The sequence below is a fragment of the Stegastes partitus genome, unplaced genomic scaffold (genome assembly GCF_000690725.1).
Source record: "Stegastes partitus isolate 25-593 unplaced genomic scaffold, Stegastes_partitus-1.0.2 Scaffold432, whole genome shotgun sequence".
In the NCBI taxonomy this organism is placed as follows: Eukaryota; Metazoa; Chordata; class Actinopteri; family Pomacentridae; genus Stegastes; species Stegastes partitus.
The window spans coordinates 291,429-312,161 of NW_007578163.1; the positions used below are offsets into that span (position 1 = coordinate 291,429).

At 45.2% G+C, this 20,733-nt stretch overlaps 1 protein-coding gene across 3 annotated transcripts in view; it reads left to right on the forward strand.

Moving 5' to 3' along the window:
* maml1 (mastermind-like transcriptional coactivator 1) overlaps window positions 1–16,904 on the forward strand; it is a 19,022-nt gene extending 2,118 nt beyond the window's left edge. For all 3 annotated transcript variants that reach the window (XM_008286095.1, XM_008286096.1, XM_008286097.1), the window contains 4 exons: window positions 8,208–9,563; window positions 11,834–12,076; window positions 13,524–13,653; window positions 15,334–16,904. In XM_008286095.1, the coding sequence (XP_008284317.1) occupies window positions 8,208–9,563; window positions 11,834–12,076; window positions 13,524–13,653; window positions 15,334–16,355 (2,751 nt within the window). In that variant the 3' untranslated portion in view covers window positions 16,356–16,904. The remainder of the gene's footprint in view (window positions 1–8,207; window positions 9,564–11,833; window positions 12,077–13,523; window positions 13,654–15,333) is intronic.
* The last annotated feature ends 3,829 nt before the right edge of the window (window positions 16,905–20,733 follow it).

Below are 20,733 nucleotides of genomic sequence, written 5' to 3' on the forward strand. Positions count from 1 at the left end.
AGCTCAGACACACTGAACACAGGCTGGATGTTAGAGCTCAAACACTGATGTCAGAGCTCACACTACTACATACAAGTTGCTGTAACAGGGATAAACCAGTGGCAGTGACAGCTGGAAGGACTCAGAGCAGCAGAGTAAACAAGATGCTTAGCATGTTGGCACCAGGTCACCTTAATAAGTTTCAGACAAGTAGTTGCCATAAAACAAAATAATCTGGAGACTGTTAATGTACTATTGATGGTGTATTTATTCAGGTTAATGTGAGACATGCAGCAGGAGTGGCTAATATCCATGTATGTTTAATCCAGTAAAATCTTAATTATTGAGCTGGGAGCAAAGTGCTTCATGTGCAGCATTGACTCAGTTGGATGTGTTAGTTACATTTTTTATTTGTTTGCACAGATTCGTATAAAAATAATGCTGTGGAAACTCCTATTTTGTCCATGCTGTTGCTTTATATGTGTATTCGACTGGTTACAAGTCAGAGCAGTAATGGAAGTTTGGAGTTCAAAGTCGTATTTTCGTTTACATCTCTTAGTAACGCATCATATTTATGTCTTACTGCTGTCCCATCAGGCGCTGCCTTTATTCTAATGTTGTGTTTTTTTCTAAACAATACATGGCGCAAGAATTACACGTAAAGCAGCCATATTTATTTTTATCTAACAACATCTATCAAAGCTGTGGACACTCATCTGGACAGAAATGATCTAGCTGTTAATTTTCATTCTGAGCTGATGTTGATATCTAATTTAAAACTGATAATGATGCTCATCTCGTCCCTAACTATTTCACCTCCAGCTCCCTTCAGTCCCCTTCACTGTGTTGTATTGCAACCATAAGTAGTTTTATTTACACTTACAGCTGAGCAGGCTTGAAGTATTAAGCTAATCATCAGTCATAAACACTAAAAGTTACCTGGAAGTCGTCCTGGCGCTGCTGATGACGTCCTTCTTTTGTCCTCATCGTGGCTAAATCCAGAGAAATGATGATCCTGCAGCTAGCATGTGTGCTGAACGGCTCGGAGGTGGTTTAGGTCATTGTTTTGGAAAAGCTCAGTTTACCTCAAACACACTGAAGCACCAGGAAGGGTTTTAGATGAACCAACGCTGGAGGCTGTTTTGGTTGGAGGTTCAGCCACAAAGAACATTCTCTGCTTCGTGTGGACTCTTTGTCAGCTTTTTGGTGTCTGTGTGGCTTCGGCTCACATCGAACCTCCTCCAGCCTGGGCCATAAATCAGAGCCAGTTGATCGATCAGTGCTGTCCTGCAGGCTGAGCACTGATGGATGAAGCACTTGTGTTTTCCAGTGACTGACAGAAGACTTGTGTTGTGGTTTGCTGTTTGGTCCATGTTCTCCTCCAGTATGACTGCAGTCACTTCAGCACTGACTGACTCGGTTCAGGGCTGCATTTGTCTTGGTGGTTAGCACTGTTACCTCACAGCTAGAAGGTCGCCGGTTGGCGTCCCGGTGAGGACACCCGGGATCTTTCTGCGTGAAGTCTCCATGTTCTCCCCGTGCAGCATGGGTTCTCTCCGGGTTCTCCGGCTTCCTCCCACAGTCCAGAAACATGCTGAGGTTAATTGGTGATTGTAAATTGTTTGTAGGTGTGAATGTGAGTGTGCTTGGTTGTCTGTCTCTAAGTGTAGCCCTGAGATAGACTGGTTACCTGTCCAGGTGAACCTGCCATCACCCTGAATCAGCTGGGATAGACTCCAGCCCCCCCAGTGAGGTTTAATGTGTTGAGATGATGGATGGATGGTTGGATGACTCGGTTCAAACCCTTCATGCTGCTGAAGTGTCCTCAAGCAAGACACCAAACCCTAACCTCTGACCTCCTCTGTCTTTTTATTTTAGTGTTTTAACAGTAAAACGAATATTTAGCAGATCAGTTATATCACAGTAAATGAAGGTTTCCTACCGTTTTAAAAATCACATCTTTCTGCGTTATTTGTTATTTAAAGTGATTTTCTTTGGGTTTGTTGTGACTCTTGAGACCATAACTGGGCTTTTATCCTTGTTCTGACATTTTGTAGACGCAGTTGAAACAACACATAGATTCAGCCATAACAAACTTTATTAGAAATGACAACTCCACAATAACAACTCAGTGGTAGTTATTGGTGTTTTCCTATGCTGATGACGTGACACAATACGTTCAGCTTAGTGGGGTTCTGTTTTCCATCAAGGAGCTCCGATGGGAATTTATGGAGTTTTTATTTATCTTTAAATGTTCTAATGGCTACCGAGGATTTTCTCAGAATTCTTTGAAATGTTTTGTGGTGATTAAAGGGTGCAGGTTCTGATTTTTGTAGAGGAGCTCCTATGGGTCTTTCAGCTGTTTTGGCAGTATTTTCTAAGTGTTTAGGAGTCCTTCATAGTGCACGAGCAGCCACTCAGGAAGATCTTTTAGTAGTTCATAAAAAGCTATAGTGACACTTTCAAAGGTTCTGGCATCTCTTGGTTACGTTTCAGGGTCATTCACAAGAATCTTACACAGAGGAGCTTCAGGGCTTTTCTGAGAGGTTGTGATGGTCATGGGTGAAGTTTTAGGGGTCCTTCTGTGGGTCCTGATGCTCACCAAGGAGTTGTAGGGTTCTTCTAGGGCCTCTTACTGTCACTGATCAAATTTTAGGGGTCCTTTAGTTGTTCCTGGTGATTTCTGAGTAGTTTTAGGGGTCCTTGGGTGGGTTCTGATGGTCACTATGGAAGTCTCAAGGATCCCTTAGAGAACCTAATGCTGCCTGAGTAGCTTTAGGGGTCCTTTATGAAGCTTTGGTATTCACTAAAGAAGTTCTACTGATCCTTTAAAGCACTTTTAAACAACTCAAGTGGCCAGTGAGAATGTTTTGAAGTCCTTAATCATTCATTTTTTGTGTTGTTAGGGGTCTTTTAGGAGGAAGTTCTATAGATCATTGCAAAGGTTCCAGTAGTCCCTTGAAGATTATCTGGATTGTTTTAAGAATTCTTGTATCTCTCAGGAGCAGTTTGGGGTCATTCAGAGGAATCTAGTGGACTTTTAGGAGGTTCTAATGGTCACAGAGGAGCTTCCAGGGTTCCTTCAGACAGCTGGACACAACAGCAACGTTTTCTCAGTGGTTCTGAGGGAACAGCAGGCTGACAAACAGTGACTGTAGTATAACATCAGTTCAGCTCTGGTGTTCTCAGGGAACAGCAGGCTGACAAACAGCGGAGTCCTGAGAGGTGACTCAGTCTGAACAGAAACCCCCTCCGCCCCCTCACAGCTGACTCACCGCTCACTTTGTTGGTTGTGAATACTAACACTGTGGAGAAACGCCTCGTTCCCACTCCGCTCTGTGGCAGCAGTAGGAGGAGGTGGAGCCACATCACAGCTGCTCCCAAACGATTGGCTGCTCCGCTGATGTCAGGGGTGATGTCACTGAGAGAAGGTGCAGACGCTAATGATCATACCCAACAAATATTTATGATTATTATTTTATCCACTGATTTATTTCAGACATGCCACAATACCATAGAGGCAAAAAAAGAAAATAAATCACACAAAATGGGGGGAAAAAAAGAAATGAATTTGAAATAAATGTTGCTTACTAACTCCTACCTGTTGGAAGAACAAATACAGTCAGATTAGAAAATATCTCAATAGTCTAATGCTCATAAGGTATGATTATGCAGAATCAAGTAGATAATAACTGCTGTAAACAATTGCTTTCATTGTTGATTATTTTCTGGATTAACTGATTATTTCTATGGTCTGCAAAATGTCAGAAAATTTACGGGGGGCGGAGCCTATCCCAGCTGACTCAGGGTGAAGGCAGGTTCACCTGGACAGGTAACCAGTCTATCACAGGGCTACACTTAGAGACAGACAACCAAGCACACTCACATTCACACCTACGGACAATTTACAATCACCAATTAACCTCAACATGTTTCTGGACTATGGGAGGAAGCCGGAGAACCCGGAGAGAACCCACGCTGCACGGGGAGAACATGGAGACTCCACGCAGGAAGATCTCGGGTGTCCTCACCGGGATGCCAACCGACGACCTTCTAGCTGCGAGGCGATGGTGCTAACCACTGAGACACCTGCAGCCCATATCGATATATAGTGACATAAATTGATATATGCTGGTCTATATGTCACAGCTTTGAACATAACTAAATAGGATTATCTTTGATTTTTAGTTTAGCCAATAACATGTTCCAGCAGGGGCTGCAGGGTGGCGCAGTTGGTTAGCACTGTTGCCTCGCAGCAAGAAGGACACCGGAATTTCTGCGTGGAGTCTCCATGTTCTCCCCGTGCAGCGTGGGTTCTCTCCGGGTTCTCCGGCTTCCTCCCACACAGTGGTTGTCTGTCTGTAAGTGTGGCCCTGTGATAGACTGGTTACCTGTCCAGGGTGTCCCCTGCCTTCGCCCTACGTCGGCTGGGATAGGCTCTAGCCCCCCATGACCCTAGTGAGGGTTAAGGTGAAGAGATTATGGATGGATGGTTCTAAATGCAGAACCTCAGCTGTTGTTGATGAAACTTCCTCTGTAGAGGTGGGAATCCCCCTCATAGGAGAAAAAATGATTCACAATCAACACACACAAGGAGCAGTTACAAGACAAATCTCCTTTATCCTTATTTAGCCCCTTCAAGCATCAATAAACAGTAAAAAATAAAATATGTGTGACTTGACTAGTAAAAAGAAAAAGAGCCGCGTGCATGGTTAAAGAAGCACCTCACCTAACAGCTGCATAGAGTCACAGCATTCTTTATTGGAATATTTTCTTGAACAGAAAAATGTCTTTACTTCGTTGAAGAACAAACGTTTTCTTCTGAAAACCCTTGGTCCTATCGCCACTGTTTGTGCTGATCCGTGTGCTGATGTCAGTGAGCTGATCTCACAACCACCTCATAACGCAGTGAACATGTTTAAAATTCCAGCGTCGCAAAGTCAGACTTTCAGAGCTAAAAACATGCGCGGGGGCAGCAGTCAGACGACATAAACACACCAGATATTTTGCATTTTTGTGGCAAAGCGAGAGCCAGAAATTCCAGGGTGAATCACCAGAAACCTCGTTTATCTGTCGGCCAGGCGTCACGGTAAATATGCACGCTCGTTAGCCATAACAAAGGCTCCCAGAGTCACCTTGGATATTATCGGTGGATGTGTTTAAACTGCTGCCTGTTTCTGTGTTTTCGTGTTGAGGAGCAGTTTGAGATAAACTTGGAGGTCAAGCCGGCAATAGCATCTGTCTCTGAAGCAGCTCTGATGAATGTTTGTGTCAGAGCAGCCTCTGCTGCCTGCAGACTCAAATACCCACAATCCCACTGGTGTGCTCTGTGCAGCAGGCCCTGCCCCCTTCCTCCAAGCAGTCCTGTAACTATGGTAACAAGAAGGTGGAATCCGACCTGTATTTCAGGTAGAAGGAGTTCAGTGAGTCACCAGTTTTCTTTTCCTCAGGGCAGATTCTCTCCGTCTGTCAGTTTTGTTTTATTTCCGCTGAAGCTCAGTCCCGCTTATCATCCTGGAAACCCTGGAGGAAACCTGCTGCAAGTTCCTTGGGACCATTTTTGTTTTGTCATCTGCCTTTGTAGGAAAATTGAGCGTCCGTATGAGGACATTTGGGTCTGATTGGTAAAAATTAAACAAATTTGTGGGTTCAAACAAGAATAGTTTCCATTAGGGAGCTTCTGGTTTGGTTCATAAAGTTCAGCCACCTTCTGCTTTCTGGTGGTAACCTCTGAGGTCCAACAGCTTCTACAGTCCAGGTCTGAAGGGAAGTAACAACAGTTAAACGCTGTGGTTTTACGATTATCACTATTGTTACTTTATTATTATATCTAAATACATGGTGTGAGGAACATGTCATACTAGAGAGGCTCTGTTATAACGCTGGACTTTCAGCTGGTAGATGAGATTATTGCACCTGTAACGTTAACATCCAGGTTATTTACTGCTTGATGCATTAATATCCAAGTTGTGTGCCCTTTCGGACATGAATATCTTGATTATTGATACTTAATTACGTTAATATCCAGATTATTGACACCTTAGTGTGTTAATTTCCTGGTTATTGATATTTTTGAATGTTAATTTCCTAAACCTACACTTTAATTTCCACCGTCACGCTCACATACTAGAATCTAGAGCCAATACCACTTGTTAAAAATAGTTTGAATAATGAATCAATGAACACGTTGCCGATTTTGTTAAACTTAACGGAGGTGTTGTGGTTGTTCATGCTGTATGTTTCAGTTCAGGCCAGTATAGAAACTACTGATGGAGGTTTGATTTCAGGAACAGAGTGCTCACGCGAGAGGGAAGCTCTGTGAGTAACAGTAACAGAAAGACTGATTTGAATAAGTGTGTGATTTTCCTCTGACTCTGAGAATATGAAGCCGACTGTCACACACTCTGAAAACATCTGCACTCCCACGCATTTTGTTGTATCTGTGCTGCCTGGAGCAGAGATCGCATTAGACACAGTGAAGACACAGTGTTGGGAAAAACATGAATCTGAGGAGTCACAAACTGATTCAAGGGTGAGGAAATGAAGGTCGTCTGTTTCAGAACCGGTGCAGCAGGACTTCAGAGCTGGAGCCCGGCTCGGCTGTCCAAACGTTTGAACGCTGGCATTCTGGCTCCAGTCAGGCTCATCAGGAAATTCTCAGCATTTTTTGGAGAAGCCTTTCTTCATCGGCGCAATGAGGCGTAAACTTTGATTGTCTTCCTTTTTCTTTCTGATCGTAATCCACAAATGTAAAGCCAAATAATAAAGTGTCAGTGAGCAGGACACGAATGGAGCAAAGCATCAATAAGATGGTCAATAATCTAAAACAGTAGCATAAATGTAATATAAACAAAGGTCAATAACCTGGATAATACCATTTAAACAGTGTAATTAACCTGGATATTCACTTAAAAAGCTTCAATTACCTGTATGTTAATGAACAACCCCAGATAATAACATGCGTACAAATAGCCTGGATGTTAATGTAAAAATGTGTGACCTAGATATTAATGTTTTTTTTTTAAACTATAAATAACCTGGATATTAGCCTACCAAAGTGTCAATAACCTGGATCATAATGTAAAAAAAAAAGTCTAAACAAGCCTGATATTAACTAACCTCGACAGAAAAAAAAGAATTCAGACTGGACCAATCAGAGCCGAGCGAGTTCCCACTTAGAGACATTATTGAAATCTAATAATCCACCCCACAGAGACCACATGTGTAGCTTCTGCTGTGTTCACCTGGCTGCTGTCGGTCTTCAGGCTGCAGGTGTGGACGGTTTCCTCACAGTGAAACTGTGTGAGGATCAGCTGACGTGCTGCAGGAAGCTCTGGGATCCGGTCGGGTCGAGCCGCCTCAGAGTGGACACATCGGATCTGCTGACTGCTCTGAGGAAGCTCTTTGTTATCGGCGTTATGCAAGCCCGCCTGCAGCCGATTCTATTAACAGCAGCAGCAGCAGCTCACAGACCTGTCCAGCCTTCGTCTCAGCTGTAGCGCCCCCTGCAGACGCAACGCTGTCGACAGAAATAGAGCTGATGTCACAGTTCAGCAGCTGGCTTTGTTACACAGCGCTCCCAGATAACCTCCGTTCATGATCACATATCTAAACTGAGATGTTGTGAATCGGTTCCAGTGAAGCTGCAGTGACTTTCATCATCAATAAACACTTTCTTTCACTAGTTTCAAATGTGCAGGTTTGCTTTTTTCTCAGTTTTTAAATCACAGAAAACTGTTGCTCAGACAAAACAGAAGGCTGTGATGAGTTGTTATGAGCCTAGACTGAATCATAACTGACGAAAATAATCTGATTGAAAAGAAAATAATAGAAAAAAAAAATTAGTGGAATAAACTCCAACTAGAAACTGCAAATGTATGTAATTTTAGAAAATGCATTTATCCAGGTCAGATGCTGTGATGTGTCTGTTGCCCAGGTTTAAAGAGCATTTTGTTTTTAATGCCGTAGTGTTTTTATGTTGGTTTGAAACTTTAAGAGGTTTAGTTTGTGGCGGATGCGTCACCTTTCTCCCTCTGTTCAGTGAGGCTGAAACTATGATTTGCTTTTGTGTAGTTTCTTCACCTGTTTCTAAAGATGAGTAATATGCAATAATATAAGTATTCACAACCTGGATGTTAATGTATTAAAATGTTAATAACTTGGATATTATGGGTCTAACGTATCAATAACCTGGATGTCATTAATTCTCTGCTTGTTTGTTGCTCCAGCTGCAGGAGACGGTGAAGAGGAAGCTGGAAAGCGCCGGTTCTCCGCTGGGCAGAGATCAGGTCAACGGCTACAGCGACGGCTTTCCCTCCAGCAAGAAGGCCTGCCTGGACAATGGCACCACCAACGGCTCCCCACTGGACTCAAAGCTGGGCATCAGTGACTCACTCAACTCCAACGGGACCCACGGGCCGGCAGGGGAGTCGGCGGATGGCGGCGGGGAGCCGGGGTCGGACTTCCATCGGAAGGAGATGAAGCAGGAGCCGGACGACATTCTGCCCATCATGCCTCCGTCGGGCGGTGGCAACAACAGCTTGTTCCCCGACCTGAACCTGAACGAGCAGGAGTGGACGGAGCTGATGGAGGAGCTGAACTGCTCCGTGGCCTACGAGGACATCCAGGACATTCTCAACGACGGCTTTGAGGACCGCAAAGACCCACTGGAGCTGGCGCCGACTCCGGGTGGAGGAGCGTCGGTGGGAGGAGCACCGGGTGGAGGAGGCCAGCCGTCAGGGGGGCTGCTCCCTCCAGATCTGGCCAGCGTGAAGGCAGAGTTCTCTCCGGCATCGGCCGTCTTCGAGCAGGACTCTCGCACTGGCTCACCCCACGTCAGGTCCACCTCCTCTGGGCCACCTCCTCACCCCACCAGCTCCCCTGTCGCCTCCTCCTCCGCCTCCTCCCCGGCTCTGCCTCCCTCCCAGCCAGCTCCTCCCCCTCGGCAGCTGCAGCCTCCTCCCAACCATCTCCTCCCTCCGGGGCCTCCGGTGCCCAAAGACCTGTCCCCTGCCCAGCAGCTCCAGCAGCTGGCCGCCCAACAGCAGCGAGCCCAGCACCTCCACGGCCAGATGCACAAACAGCCACAGCCAGGGGCCAAGTTCCACAGCCAGGGGCCCCACGCCCATCCCTCGCCATGGCCCCAGATGCCCAACACCTCACAGAGCTCACTAGGGGGCGCCTTTGGTATGGACAAGCCCACAAGCCCTTCCTTGTACCCGCAGGACTTTAACCCTAACACCCAGAAACAGCTGCTGATGCCCGGTCAGCCCAACAAGGGCTCTCCCAAGGCAGGGGCGGGCAGCTACATGCAGGGGCCCACCGGGCACCCCAACATGCTGGGTCACCTGACGTCAGGGCCCCCCCTCAGCCACGCACCCACCGCGGGAGCTCAGGCTCAGGCCGCCATGCTGAACTACAACAACACCAAACCTCTGTCGCACTTTGAGGCGGGGCCCGGCCCACCGCGGCCCCCCAACGCCCAGAGCCAGAACAAGGCGGCCCTGCTGACGCTGCTCCGGCAGCAGCAGCAGATCAAGCAGAAGAACAGCATGAACTTCCGCCAACACATACCACACACACAGGTAAGAACCACACAGTCACACCACACATCACCTCAGTCTGAGCAGCTGATCAAAAACTACCAGCAGCTGCTCAGCTTCTGTTCAGTACAACAGAGCAGATGCTTAACTAGTGGCTGGAAAACTAAACCTTGATTAAGCATTCACATTTTAATGTCATCAGTTTAATTCCTTAGAATCTGGACCTGCATTGGTGAGATCAAGGAGGAAATCAAAGGGTTTATTTACTGAGCCGATCACTTAAAACCAAGTCGTCTCACTCCACCGGACCTTTTAAGTTCCTGAAATACAGATACTTTAAAAGTCTACCAAATGTGCACTTTGTAAAGTTTTCTCTGGTCAACTATCAGTAAACAGAAACACATCCAGGGTACCAGTGATTGCTTGTCTGTCATATGTCATTAAACTGCTGCAGTTTTGCAGTTCCAACTGTGATACGTCCCATAATACTAATGCTCAAAGTTGCCGATCATTTTTTAATTTTTTTTAATGTAAAAATTGATTTAGTGTTCAGACTGAGACACCTGGATGGATGTGGAAATGATCTGGTGTCAGGTTCTACCAGAACTCAGAAGTGTTCTTTCTCCTAAATGTCATGTGTCTATCTGCTGCACTGATGAAGTTCTGAGGCTCAGAAATGATGGAAACAGTCCATTAAAGTGATAAACCTGGAACTAAGGTCCTGAAAACATTCACAGTATGAAAGTAAAACTACTTTCAATACACTAAAGTTACTGCAGCTAAAGAATCAGCTGATTCTGAGGAGGTCAGGGGCAACTTTTTTCAGATTGTCTTCTCGAGAATGATCCATTTGTCAAACCTAAACAACAGCAAATCATCCTTCATCCCGTTACAAACAAACAGGGTAGTTTTCCAGACCTGGAACAGGTACAACTTTATATGACTTACTAAATATAAAGAAGAAAACATCACATAAATATTAAATACACTAAAACTGATTGTGAGGGAGTCAGATGTGTTCAGATGGTTTATATGGAAGGACTCCTGGCTGCTGTAAAAGCACGATAAGACCCTGAAGCACTGTGCGGCTGTATCTGAAGCTCCACTAAAAGCTTATTTTTTGGGTTGAAACTTCATCCTAAGAGCTTCAGGTGGGAGGTTCTGATTGATTTTTTTTTTCCCAGATTGAATTAAATGTGGCTTTCTCAATAGCTAAACGTGTCCACGTCTCGCTGGTCGTACTGGTTTCAGTCCAGCAGCTGCAGATGAAGCCGGTGCAGCGGAGGTGAAGTTGGGCTGCAGCAGTGAGGCCTTTTGTTCAGCCGGGCCCCTCACTTTAACGTCCAGCCTCCGAGTGTGTGTCTGGGTCAAGCAGCTGGTTGCTACGGCTCTCTGAGGGGGGTGGAGGAGGCCGTGACAAAGCAGCCTTTCATATCCTCGCTCTGTATTTAAATATAGCCGCCACCGCCGCCGCCTGTGTTTTTCCTCTGAGCAGCCAGGACACCATGTTCCTGCTGCACTTCACACTTTATTATCACAACCTTTGATCAGTGTGACTCAAACTTTAGTTTCTGGCCCTGGATGGTGGCACCGGTCAGCCCAGCATATATCTGGAGCGATGATTCTACACGACGGTGAAAACCCTTTCCTACAGAGCCACAGTCAGGACAAACCCTGCACTGTTAGCTGCACTGAGTATATATAAATCACCAACATGTTGTCCCAGACCTTTTATTGTGTGGCTGTAGTAACCTCTGCAGGAACTTCTCCATCCTCACTGACTCCCACAGTTGCAACAAACTGAATGATTAATTCACTTTGACATCACATTTCTGCTTTCTGAGTTATCGCATGTCAAAAAATAGCATCTGTTGCTGTGGAATACGATGCATGTCCTGGAAAACCTGGAAACTCCCAGGACTTTCCAGGTCTGTGAAACCATTGTGTCATCCTGTTTGTGATGTGATGGTGCTTCAGAACTAGCTCATTTTTACGTCTCTGTGATACCATCATCTTCTAGACACCGTTCACTCTGGCAGAATATTGTTGTAGCATATTACATATCAGCACAATGTCCTGATGAAGTTCTGAGGCTGATTCTGAGGAGCTCTGGTGAAGGCTCTGATTGATTCTTCATGGAATGACCCAAATGTGTAATGACTGCACCTGTATATGTTTCTATCTTCATGGCAAAAAAACTAGCTAGTAACAAAAACATTCAGTTTAACATGATTCTGTCCCTTAAAGACTGCATCCAGACTCTCCTGTTCCAACATCAAATTCACTGTCATCTTTATGTCCGTTGCTAACAGGACCAGAACTCGTACTCGGCTCCCCCTCACGGCCCGGGCCCCACCAACGCCATGACGTCGGCACCTGGGAGCAACGCCATGTCTGCCCAGCCGGGGGCCAACGCCATGGCGAGCAACCAGGCGTACCTGAACAGCCAGGCGGTGGCAGCGGCGCTGAAGCAGCAGCAGCAGCAGCAGATCCTGGAGCAGCAGAAGCAGCAGCAGCAGCAGTACATGCAGAGGCAGCAGCTCATGGCTGAACAGGTACGACTCACCTGGTGCTGCTGTTTGTAGCCTGCTCTCTCTGTCCACTCACCCAAACAGCAGAAGGACTAATAGATGGAATAATTATTAATGGAAACAGATTATTTGCAGCCACAGGTGGTGGATGGTAACTTTAAACCTGCGACACGACTGAGGGACTGGAGTAAGGTTCAGTCTGTTTGTAGTGAACATTTAGATCAGAATATCTCTGGTCTAAACATTCAGTGTCTCATTTGAGACACTCGAGGGAGCTGTTGGCTCATGGAGGTAAATTCACACCGGTAAGTGTGACAGTCAACAATTCATTTTTCTACTCTTTAATTAATCAGCAGCTGTTTTGATAATTAAAGTCTGAACTCTGTGATTTTCTGGATCCTTTCCTGCTCTGTGACGGTAAATGTTTTATCTTTGCATCGTAGACAAAACAAGACGTTTGTCGTCTTGGACTTTGGGAAACTTTAACACAAGCAGACACAGCAGACATAAAAACAGACACAAAAAGATGCAAAAGGACTTCACGAGACTGACTTGAATACACACAGAATGAACCCTAACAGATGACAGTGACTGTAAAAGAGGCTAAAAGGCAGCACAGTGTGATGTACAAGAGCCACACGTAGATGTACAACTATGTCAAAGACAATCAACAGCTTCTTCAATGAGGATATTTGTTGGTTTCTTTGCTCCTCTACAACAAGTTTTGTGTCATTTTGGACAAATTTAAAATTTATTTTAGGCAAGTCTTGATAATGTTCAGAACATGCAAGTCATTTTGGACTCATAGCAGAATAGCTGTCTCTGAAAACTGGAATATTTCTGACTTTGGGCCACCAGCTGATCATAGATTAGAACTTAATTATTCTTATAATCGGCTCGGTGGTTAGCACCGTCGCCTCGCAGCTAGAAGGTCGCCAGTTGGCATCCCGGTGAGGAGTCTCCATGTTCTCCCCGTGCAGCGTGGGTTCTCTCCGGGTTCTCCGGCTTCCTCCCACAGTCCAGAAACATGCTGAGGTTAATTGGTGATTGTAAATTGTCCGTAGGTGTGAATGTGAGTGTGCTTGGTAGAGTCACGTCCCTGCAGATGTGTTAGCTGATGTGTAGAGGCTGCAGTATTAAAGCGTTACAGCTCTGACTGTCCACATGTTTTTCTCTGTTTAGCATCCATAGCAGTTATCAGATCTTCAACTAGAGGCTTCATTTAAAGGAATCCTCTTATTTCTTCCCCCTTCATTTCTGTCATATTTGTGATGCTACAGTTTAAAATATAAAGTTCAACAAGTTTTGCTCTCAGCCCACCAGACAGCCTGAACAATTGTTAAAATGCTCCAGAGTATTTATTTCATCGCATTGTAATGACGATGTGAAATATTCAGTGTTTAGTTATTAAATCTGTGGCAAAGATTCTGTCTCCAGACGAAAGAATGTGACGTGTTGCGTCTCTTTGCAGGAGAAGCAGCGACAGCAGGACCAGCAGCTGCAGCGACACTTGACCCGACCTCCCCCTCAGTACCAGGACCAGCCGGGACCGCCGGCCAATCAGAACCCTTTCCCTCAGCAGCCCGTCAACCAGTTTACAGGTACAGGAAGTGTTCACGTACCGCTCAGACAGCACAGGGAAGAAACGCTGATGCTGAACAGGAAGTCAGTGAAATTAAATTCACAAAATCAGGCAGTTACTTCTCACATTTCTGCTTTTTATTCTGTAAAACTGAAGAGTAAATGTATTTATATAGCAGCGTAGTATACATGGAGGTTATTCAGAGGGGAAGGAAATGAAGCATGTGAAAGATACAATAAAATTAATTAAGGTCAATCATAAACATAAACAGGTTAAAATATGTGCAAACTATTTTTGTAGAATTGAATAAAATGAAAAGAAACATGTTTGCAGCAGAACTGAGCCAGGGGGGATAACGAACGAAAACCATAATGTTACAGGATGTAGAACGGATTCACTGATAAATTTGGCTTATAAAGCTGCAGTCAGAGTTTCCATTCAGGAAGAAATTAATCAAAATCAGAAAAATTAGGAGTTTATTCTGAACTGCCACTGATGAACATCACCTGCAGCGTTACAACAACCTCACTGTGTTTTATAAGGAACGTCTAATACGTCTCTGAATCATGACTGAAGGGAAGTTTTGTGCTTCTTGTGATGCACAATAATGTGAAAACTGATTTGCTGTGTCATTAAATTTCATATAAAGCAGATTTCACAATGGCACTTGGAGTAATTTGAAATGTTTGCTGTTACTGAAGTAGTGATGGAAACATAATCAACAGGAGCAGGAACTGACAAAATAAAAATGCCAACATTTAGAGTTGACATGCTTCGAGGGTTTAGATTTCTCCTTTGTTTACAGGGACACAGTAAATATTGTGTCGCTTTAATTTAGGTTCCATTTTAATATCATGTTTGTGTCACATTTGAAACAACATCGAGCCAAACTGCTTTCCAAAAGAGAAGCTAGGCTCTACGCTACAAATCACTGAAGAAACGTAAATATGAAGGTAAATCCTTGACTTGATGTGAAACGTTATACAGCTTTATCTGACGTATTTAAATATTAAGGTTCAGACACCATAACACTATAAATTATACCAGTTAACCTGACGAGTTTCAATAATAAAGGTCAGACACATTTAGATATTACGGTTCAGACCCAGCATTATTATATGTGATAGAAGTCGACTTGTTCAGGAGTTGAAGAGCTGCTGTCAGTTCAAATCAAGTTTTATTCTACAACAGGACGAGCTGAACCTCAGAATGAGTTTAATCAGGTCTCTGGTTTCTGCTGTGGCCTTCAGGACAAACTCTCTCTGTCTCTGTGTGTAAATGATGCTCACCACTGATTTGAATGGAAAATGAAGGTAACTGTAAATATTCAGAGTTCGGCTGTGAACTGAACGACAAGCTGAAAAACATGTGACCCACTTAAATGGGGAAACATACATGGAGATAAATAACCAGGATGACTTTTAAGAGGCACAAATGTTCCAACAGGAATACAAGAGAATTAACAATAAACTGTTTGAAGTGAAACTAAAATGTTCAATATTTACTGAAAGTAAATGAAAGTGTTCTTTAAATATGAATATCACTAATTTATTAACAGTGGAAATTCATAATATAAATGAGTATTAATACAATTAATGATGTTAATATATCCATAACGCATTTGTAGCATTATAAATAATGTCATTATAATAATGACGATAACACTTTAAATGTTAATTGTCTGTTTGTTTCTTAACAGCGTCCTCTCAGCCAATGAGCGTTGGTTCCATGGGAGGCCCCGCCCCTGGCTCACATATGTTCTCTCAGAACCAAGGCATGATGGGCATGAACATGAGTCAGAGCGGAGGGCCAACGGGCAGCGTAGCTCCGCCCCCGGCCGCCAGCCAGGCTGACATTAGTCTGCCTTCCTGCGGCGCCGGAGGGGGCGGGGCCGGTGTGGACGTCCTCTACAGAGACATGAACCTGCACCCGGCCCACCCGCCGCAGCAGGCCGCCCTGCAGCGCCAGCCTCTGGGTGCCATGAGCGCCCCCTACAGGCAGAGCCTCCTACAGCAGCAGCAGCAGCATCTGAAGGCGCAGCCCAACGCCGCCATGTTGAAGCAGCAGCAGCTGGCCGCCGCCCGCATGCCGGGCGCCATGCAGGGCAGCATGGGGGGCAGCCTGCCTGGGTCCATGCCTGGCGGGATGCCGGGTGGCCAGAGCGCCGCCTGGCAGCAGCAGCTCGCTAACCAGTCGCCCTCCAGCAACGCAGGCCTGGCCCCCAACGCCTTCAACAATCCCCCCAACGCCTTCCACATGCAGCAGCAGCAGCGCATCTCCAAGATGCCGCCAGGCTCTGCGCCCTTTGGCACCAACCCCGCTGGACGTCCCATGGGAGGTCTGAATGCCGGGCAGCAGCTGATGCAGACAAACATGGCCACCGCCCAGCAGAGGGCGCCGCCCAACCCCCAGAGCCTGGGCCAGCCGATGGCCAATCAACAGCAGACTCAGCAGCAGCAGGCCAATCAGAACCAGGCCGTCCTGTCCGACCTGGCGGCGTTCAGACAGCCGCAGGGCAGCGGTCGCCAGGGCCTACAGTGTAACCAAGGATACCAGGTGAGCAGGACTGCCAATCAGCAGCAGCAGCAGGTTTCGTTTGGATACAACGTGGCGTCGGGGAGCTTCGCCGCTGAGAGCGAGCTGGTGGACTCGCTGCTGAAGGGGCAGAGCACGCAGGAGTGGATGGCCGACCTGGACGAGCTGCTCGCCAGCCACCACTAGTCACCTGTCTGCACCTGGAGCCGCTGTCCTGCAGCATGCTAACGTTAGCCGCCTAGCTGGGTCTCATTCACTGTCTCTGTGCTCTGTGGACAAGATGTTTCTGATGCGACTGAAGCTCAGTTCCATCAGGTGGATGCATGTCGACCCACAGGTGTCTGGACCAGCCGCCACGTCACTGCAGTGCGATGAAGGAACAGGACGGAGACCCTAAATCAGCTGGTTAAAGTAAATCAAAGGCGTCAGCTGACTTAGAGCTGAGCTGAACCCCGACGAGTCGACTAAGCAGAACAGCACCAGTCTCCATTCAGAAATCTAGAAATGTAACGATGAACCGCTTGGTGCAGAAATACACTCCTGGTAGAACATGAATGTCAACCTGTCAGCGCCTCGTATACGCAGAGGGATCGGCTGATTTACATCTATAAACGTACAGAAGAATTTAATGCACTGCACAAACAAACGATGCTGTACGACAACAACGTTTAGATCCTGAAGCTTAGAGATAAAACAACCAGGCAGTAATGTTTGGTTTTGGTTTTCACAAAGCAACAAGAGGTGAACAGATTGTTACCTGTCGTCCAAATTACTTTTTATTTCCTACGTTTGACTGAATTTTCCAACGGTGCCGTGATCCTGGTCTGTAAACGACACGTCCACCTGAAGCAAAGCCCCTTTCTGACAGGATGAGCGTGACAGCTGGATGAAATGTGAGATGTTCTCTTCAGTTTCTGCTCATTTACTTTGTCGCAATCAAACCAAATCAGACAAAAACCAACAAACGTCAGATTTGCTTAGAAATCAAATCAGAATAATTACATTTTTAAGTCTTCTTCGGGACCATATGGAGCTGGTGTTAGCTGTCTGTTTGGGTCCGTTACAAACAGGAAGTGCTAACGGGTGGTTTGGTGTTACCATCTGGAGACATGAATCCTGTCTAAAGGGGCTTCAGGTGTTCTTTACTGCAACATCACAGACTGACCATGTTTGATGTTTGTCATTATTCAAAACCACCTTTACAGTTTGTCTCATCTTATCAGGTTAAACTGGTGTCAAACTGGTGTCAGACTGGTTTCTACCAGGAGTGTAGATCTACACAGACTGACTGTATATGGAGACTGATAGCGTGTATGTATATAAGTATATATAAATATTCTATGACACACTGCAGTGTTTATGGATTGAGTCGCACCAAGACTACTACTGAAGCTATGGCTCAGTGCTGAACCACTGTACCTGCCCCAACAGCGCCACCCTGAGGTTGCCAGCGCCACTCTGAGTGAACGAAACCAACACATTAACATTGTGTTAAAGGACCCTTCTGTGGTTTTGCTCGTTTTAGACCTTTTACAGCAAGAAAACAAAAACAACTGGAGTGTTTACTGTTATCGTGCCGTCACGGCTCCAGCTAGGTGATTTACATACCGTCGGAAAAAATATGGAAAGATGTGCTGCTGAATATTTAAATATGTGGAGCAGTGTTTACGGAAATGATCTGCAGTCATGTGGAGGGATGCTTCAGCGTTTTGGATCCGCTCCAGTGAGAATATCAGTTTGCTGGCGGTTGTCGGTGTCTTTAATGTGGGAAAAGGCCTTTAATAAGTTATTTTTTAACCGTTATTTTGAAGGAAGTGGTGCATTATTTAAACACGTTGTGCAAACGAAGGAGTCAGCAGAAATGTTCAGTCTGCTTTAAATTCAGCACGTCGTTGGTTTCTAGTCTTCAGTCAGCACAGAGTCGTCCTCGGCTCAATGTGTTGCAATAAAACCTACAAAAACAGAGACAGGGTCCTTTAAGAAGAGATCAAAACGAGCACGCTGTCGGACATCCTGCCCTTTAAACAGTTTTCAGAGCCTCGAGTTTAAATGTTGTCGTGGCTGAAAACTTCAGCAGTTTGAATGTGGATCATCTCTTTTGTAAAATCTGTTCAGTATGAGAAGAACACGAGCAGTGGTTGCGTTGCAGCCCAGTGAGAACGCTGCTGCTGCTGCTGTGGCGACGCTGCGCTTCAACACCAGTGCAGACAAGAGTCGTATTTTAATGTAAAAGATTCTTCAGTGAGAATATGTTCTGGTTATTTTCCTCCTGAATGACAGTACACTGCATCTATTTGTTTTATTGGCATTTCCTGACGTTTTAGAGACCAAACATAAAATAACTGGCAGTAAAACTGCTCGTGTTAGTGGCAGCACAAATAACTAAACGCTTCTTCAGTTTTCAGACTCACATCCAGGATTTTGTTTGCACAGAAAACAACTGTTGGTCACTACATGATATTTAAAGACAAACTCTGAGGCTGTTTTTTGGTTTACTGAATGTTTTTTTGTTATTTGATCGACTAAAAATGATTTGCTGGGTGTGTAAAGAGAGTTAAACGTTTGGTGCAACTAGCGGTTTAATCCAGAACATAATCAACAGATAATTGGACAGCTTCATTTTAAAATGTCTCTTTCCCACAAACGGCGATCACACACTAAAGACTTGAAGCAGCACTGGTGGATTTGACGTTGATTACGTGCCCCGTCGTCGCATCTTTTATAGTCAAAGAACTAAGAACGTATTTGATGTTGGGAATATTTATTAGTAGCAGTCAGCGTTAGCTTAGCGCTGCCTTTTTCCATAACATCCCCTCGAGTTTCCCACAAACAAAGATCGCAGTTAAAGGTTTAAAGCTGCACCGATGAATTTAAGCATGGACGTTGTTTACATTGTGTCCACATGGTTCTCACTCTGCGTTGGTCTCTGCTCTGTGGTTGGTTCTTTGTTGGCTCTCTGGTTGTTTCTGACGAACCTCTGAGTGACCTCTGTCTGGCGGCTGTCGTCCCGTTAAAGGCGGACTGCAACCGGTCGTCCCGTTTAAGGCGGACCTGACTGGTCGTCCCGTTTAAGGCAGACTGCGGCTGGTAGTCCTGTTTCAGGCGGACCTGTGGCTGGTGGTCCTGTTTAAGGCGGACCTGACCGGTCGTCCTGTTTAAGGCGGACCTGACCGGTCGTCCCGTTTAAGGCGGACCTGACCGGTCGTCCTATCTACTGTACTGTTTTTGACTCCTTCAAAGATGCGTTTTGTTATTTTTGTTGTTGTGTATTTTATTTGTGATGTTGTTCCTGCTAAGCGGTGGTTTGGGGCTGGTTTCATGTCTTCATCCGAATCCTCCGGCCGAGTCTTTGGCCTTCGGCGTCGCTCGGCCCGCCGGAACCTTCTGGGTCTAACTGTTGTGAATGGGCTCTGTGTAAATGTCTATAAATATATTTTTTGTATGTATGCCTTTCCTAATGACCTGGAGAAGATAGATGTTATTTTTATATATTGCAGCGGAGTTTTTGTAAGTATTTTATACTTTTGATATGGTTCTCTGTAAAACAAGAGTATTATGTAAATATAGTTCTTTAGAAACAACCTGGTGGTCCGTGTGTTTGTGTCCCTGAAATGTGGAGCCTCTTACCAACAACAAACATGGAGGCAGTGTGGTGAAAGTGAGCAGAAGGTTTCAGACATTCAGTAAAGGAGGTTCCTGTTCTGATCAGTGGTTCCCGACATCATCATCATCATCCGTCAATGACTTCATCAGTTCAGAATACACCTTAATGTCAGTGTCTCATTTGTATTGGGCTTGATAAGCAGAGCCTCAATGTTTCATCCACGTCTCTGAACTACTTGAACCGTGATGAAGTCGCCTGTTGGCTAGTCGGCTAGTTATTCGTGACTTAACCGGGCTTTCTCCTGTAGATCCCAAATGGAGCTGTTTAGCTAACTAAGTAAACAGTCGAACATTTTCTACGTTAAACTATTCCACGCTCGTCTTTCAGCCCTATTTCGCTCTATTTTAACCGTTTATCTGTTCAGCTGTACTCAGGTTTCAGCTCATCCTTTCATTGACTGAAGCTGTTTAATTGGCTCACATTCAATCCTTTACTTCTATGTAACTTTTTAACTACTAGCTCGTAGTTTACTTAGTTACCTATGTAATCCATTACTTCCAGCTGTGTGTTACTTGTCGTCAGTGTTATTATTTAGAAAACAATTTAACTAGCTGTTTACTTGTTTAACTTGTCACTACTGCTAGAGCGTGTCAGCTAACTGTTGCTTAGAACTAGTTATTTACATTTCAACATTTAGCTAGTCATGATCTATATTACTTTTGACTAACCTGTAAGCTTTCACCTGTCAGCAGGTTACTCGTTAATCTGGTTAACGGTTTAAGTTGAGACAGCAGGTAACCTCTTGTCCTAGTTAACTTTAAACTGATGCAGCAGGTTATTCACCAACCTGGTTACCTGTTCACACTCATCAGCCTGGTGAACTGTTTAGGCTGACTGCGTTTTGGCCCCGCCTGCCGACAGGTGTGCCCGCTCTGTCACCTGTCCTGTTTTACCTGAGCT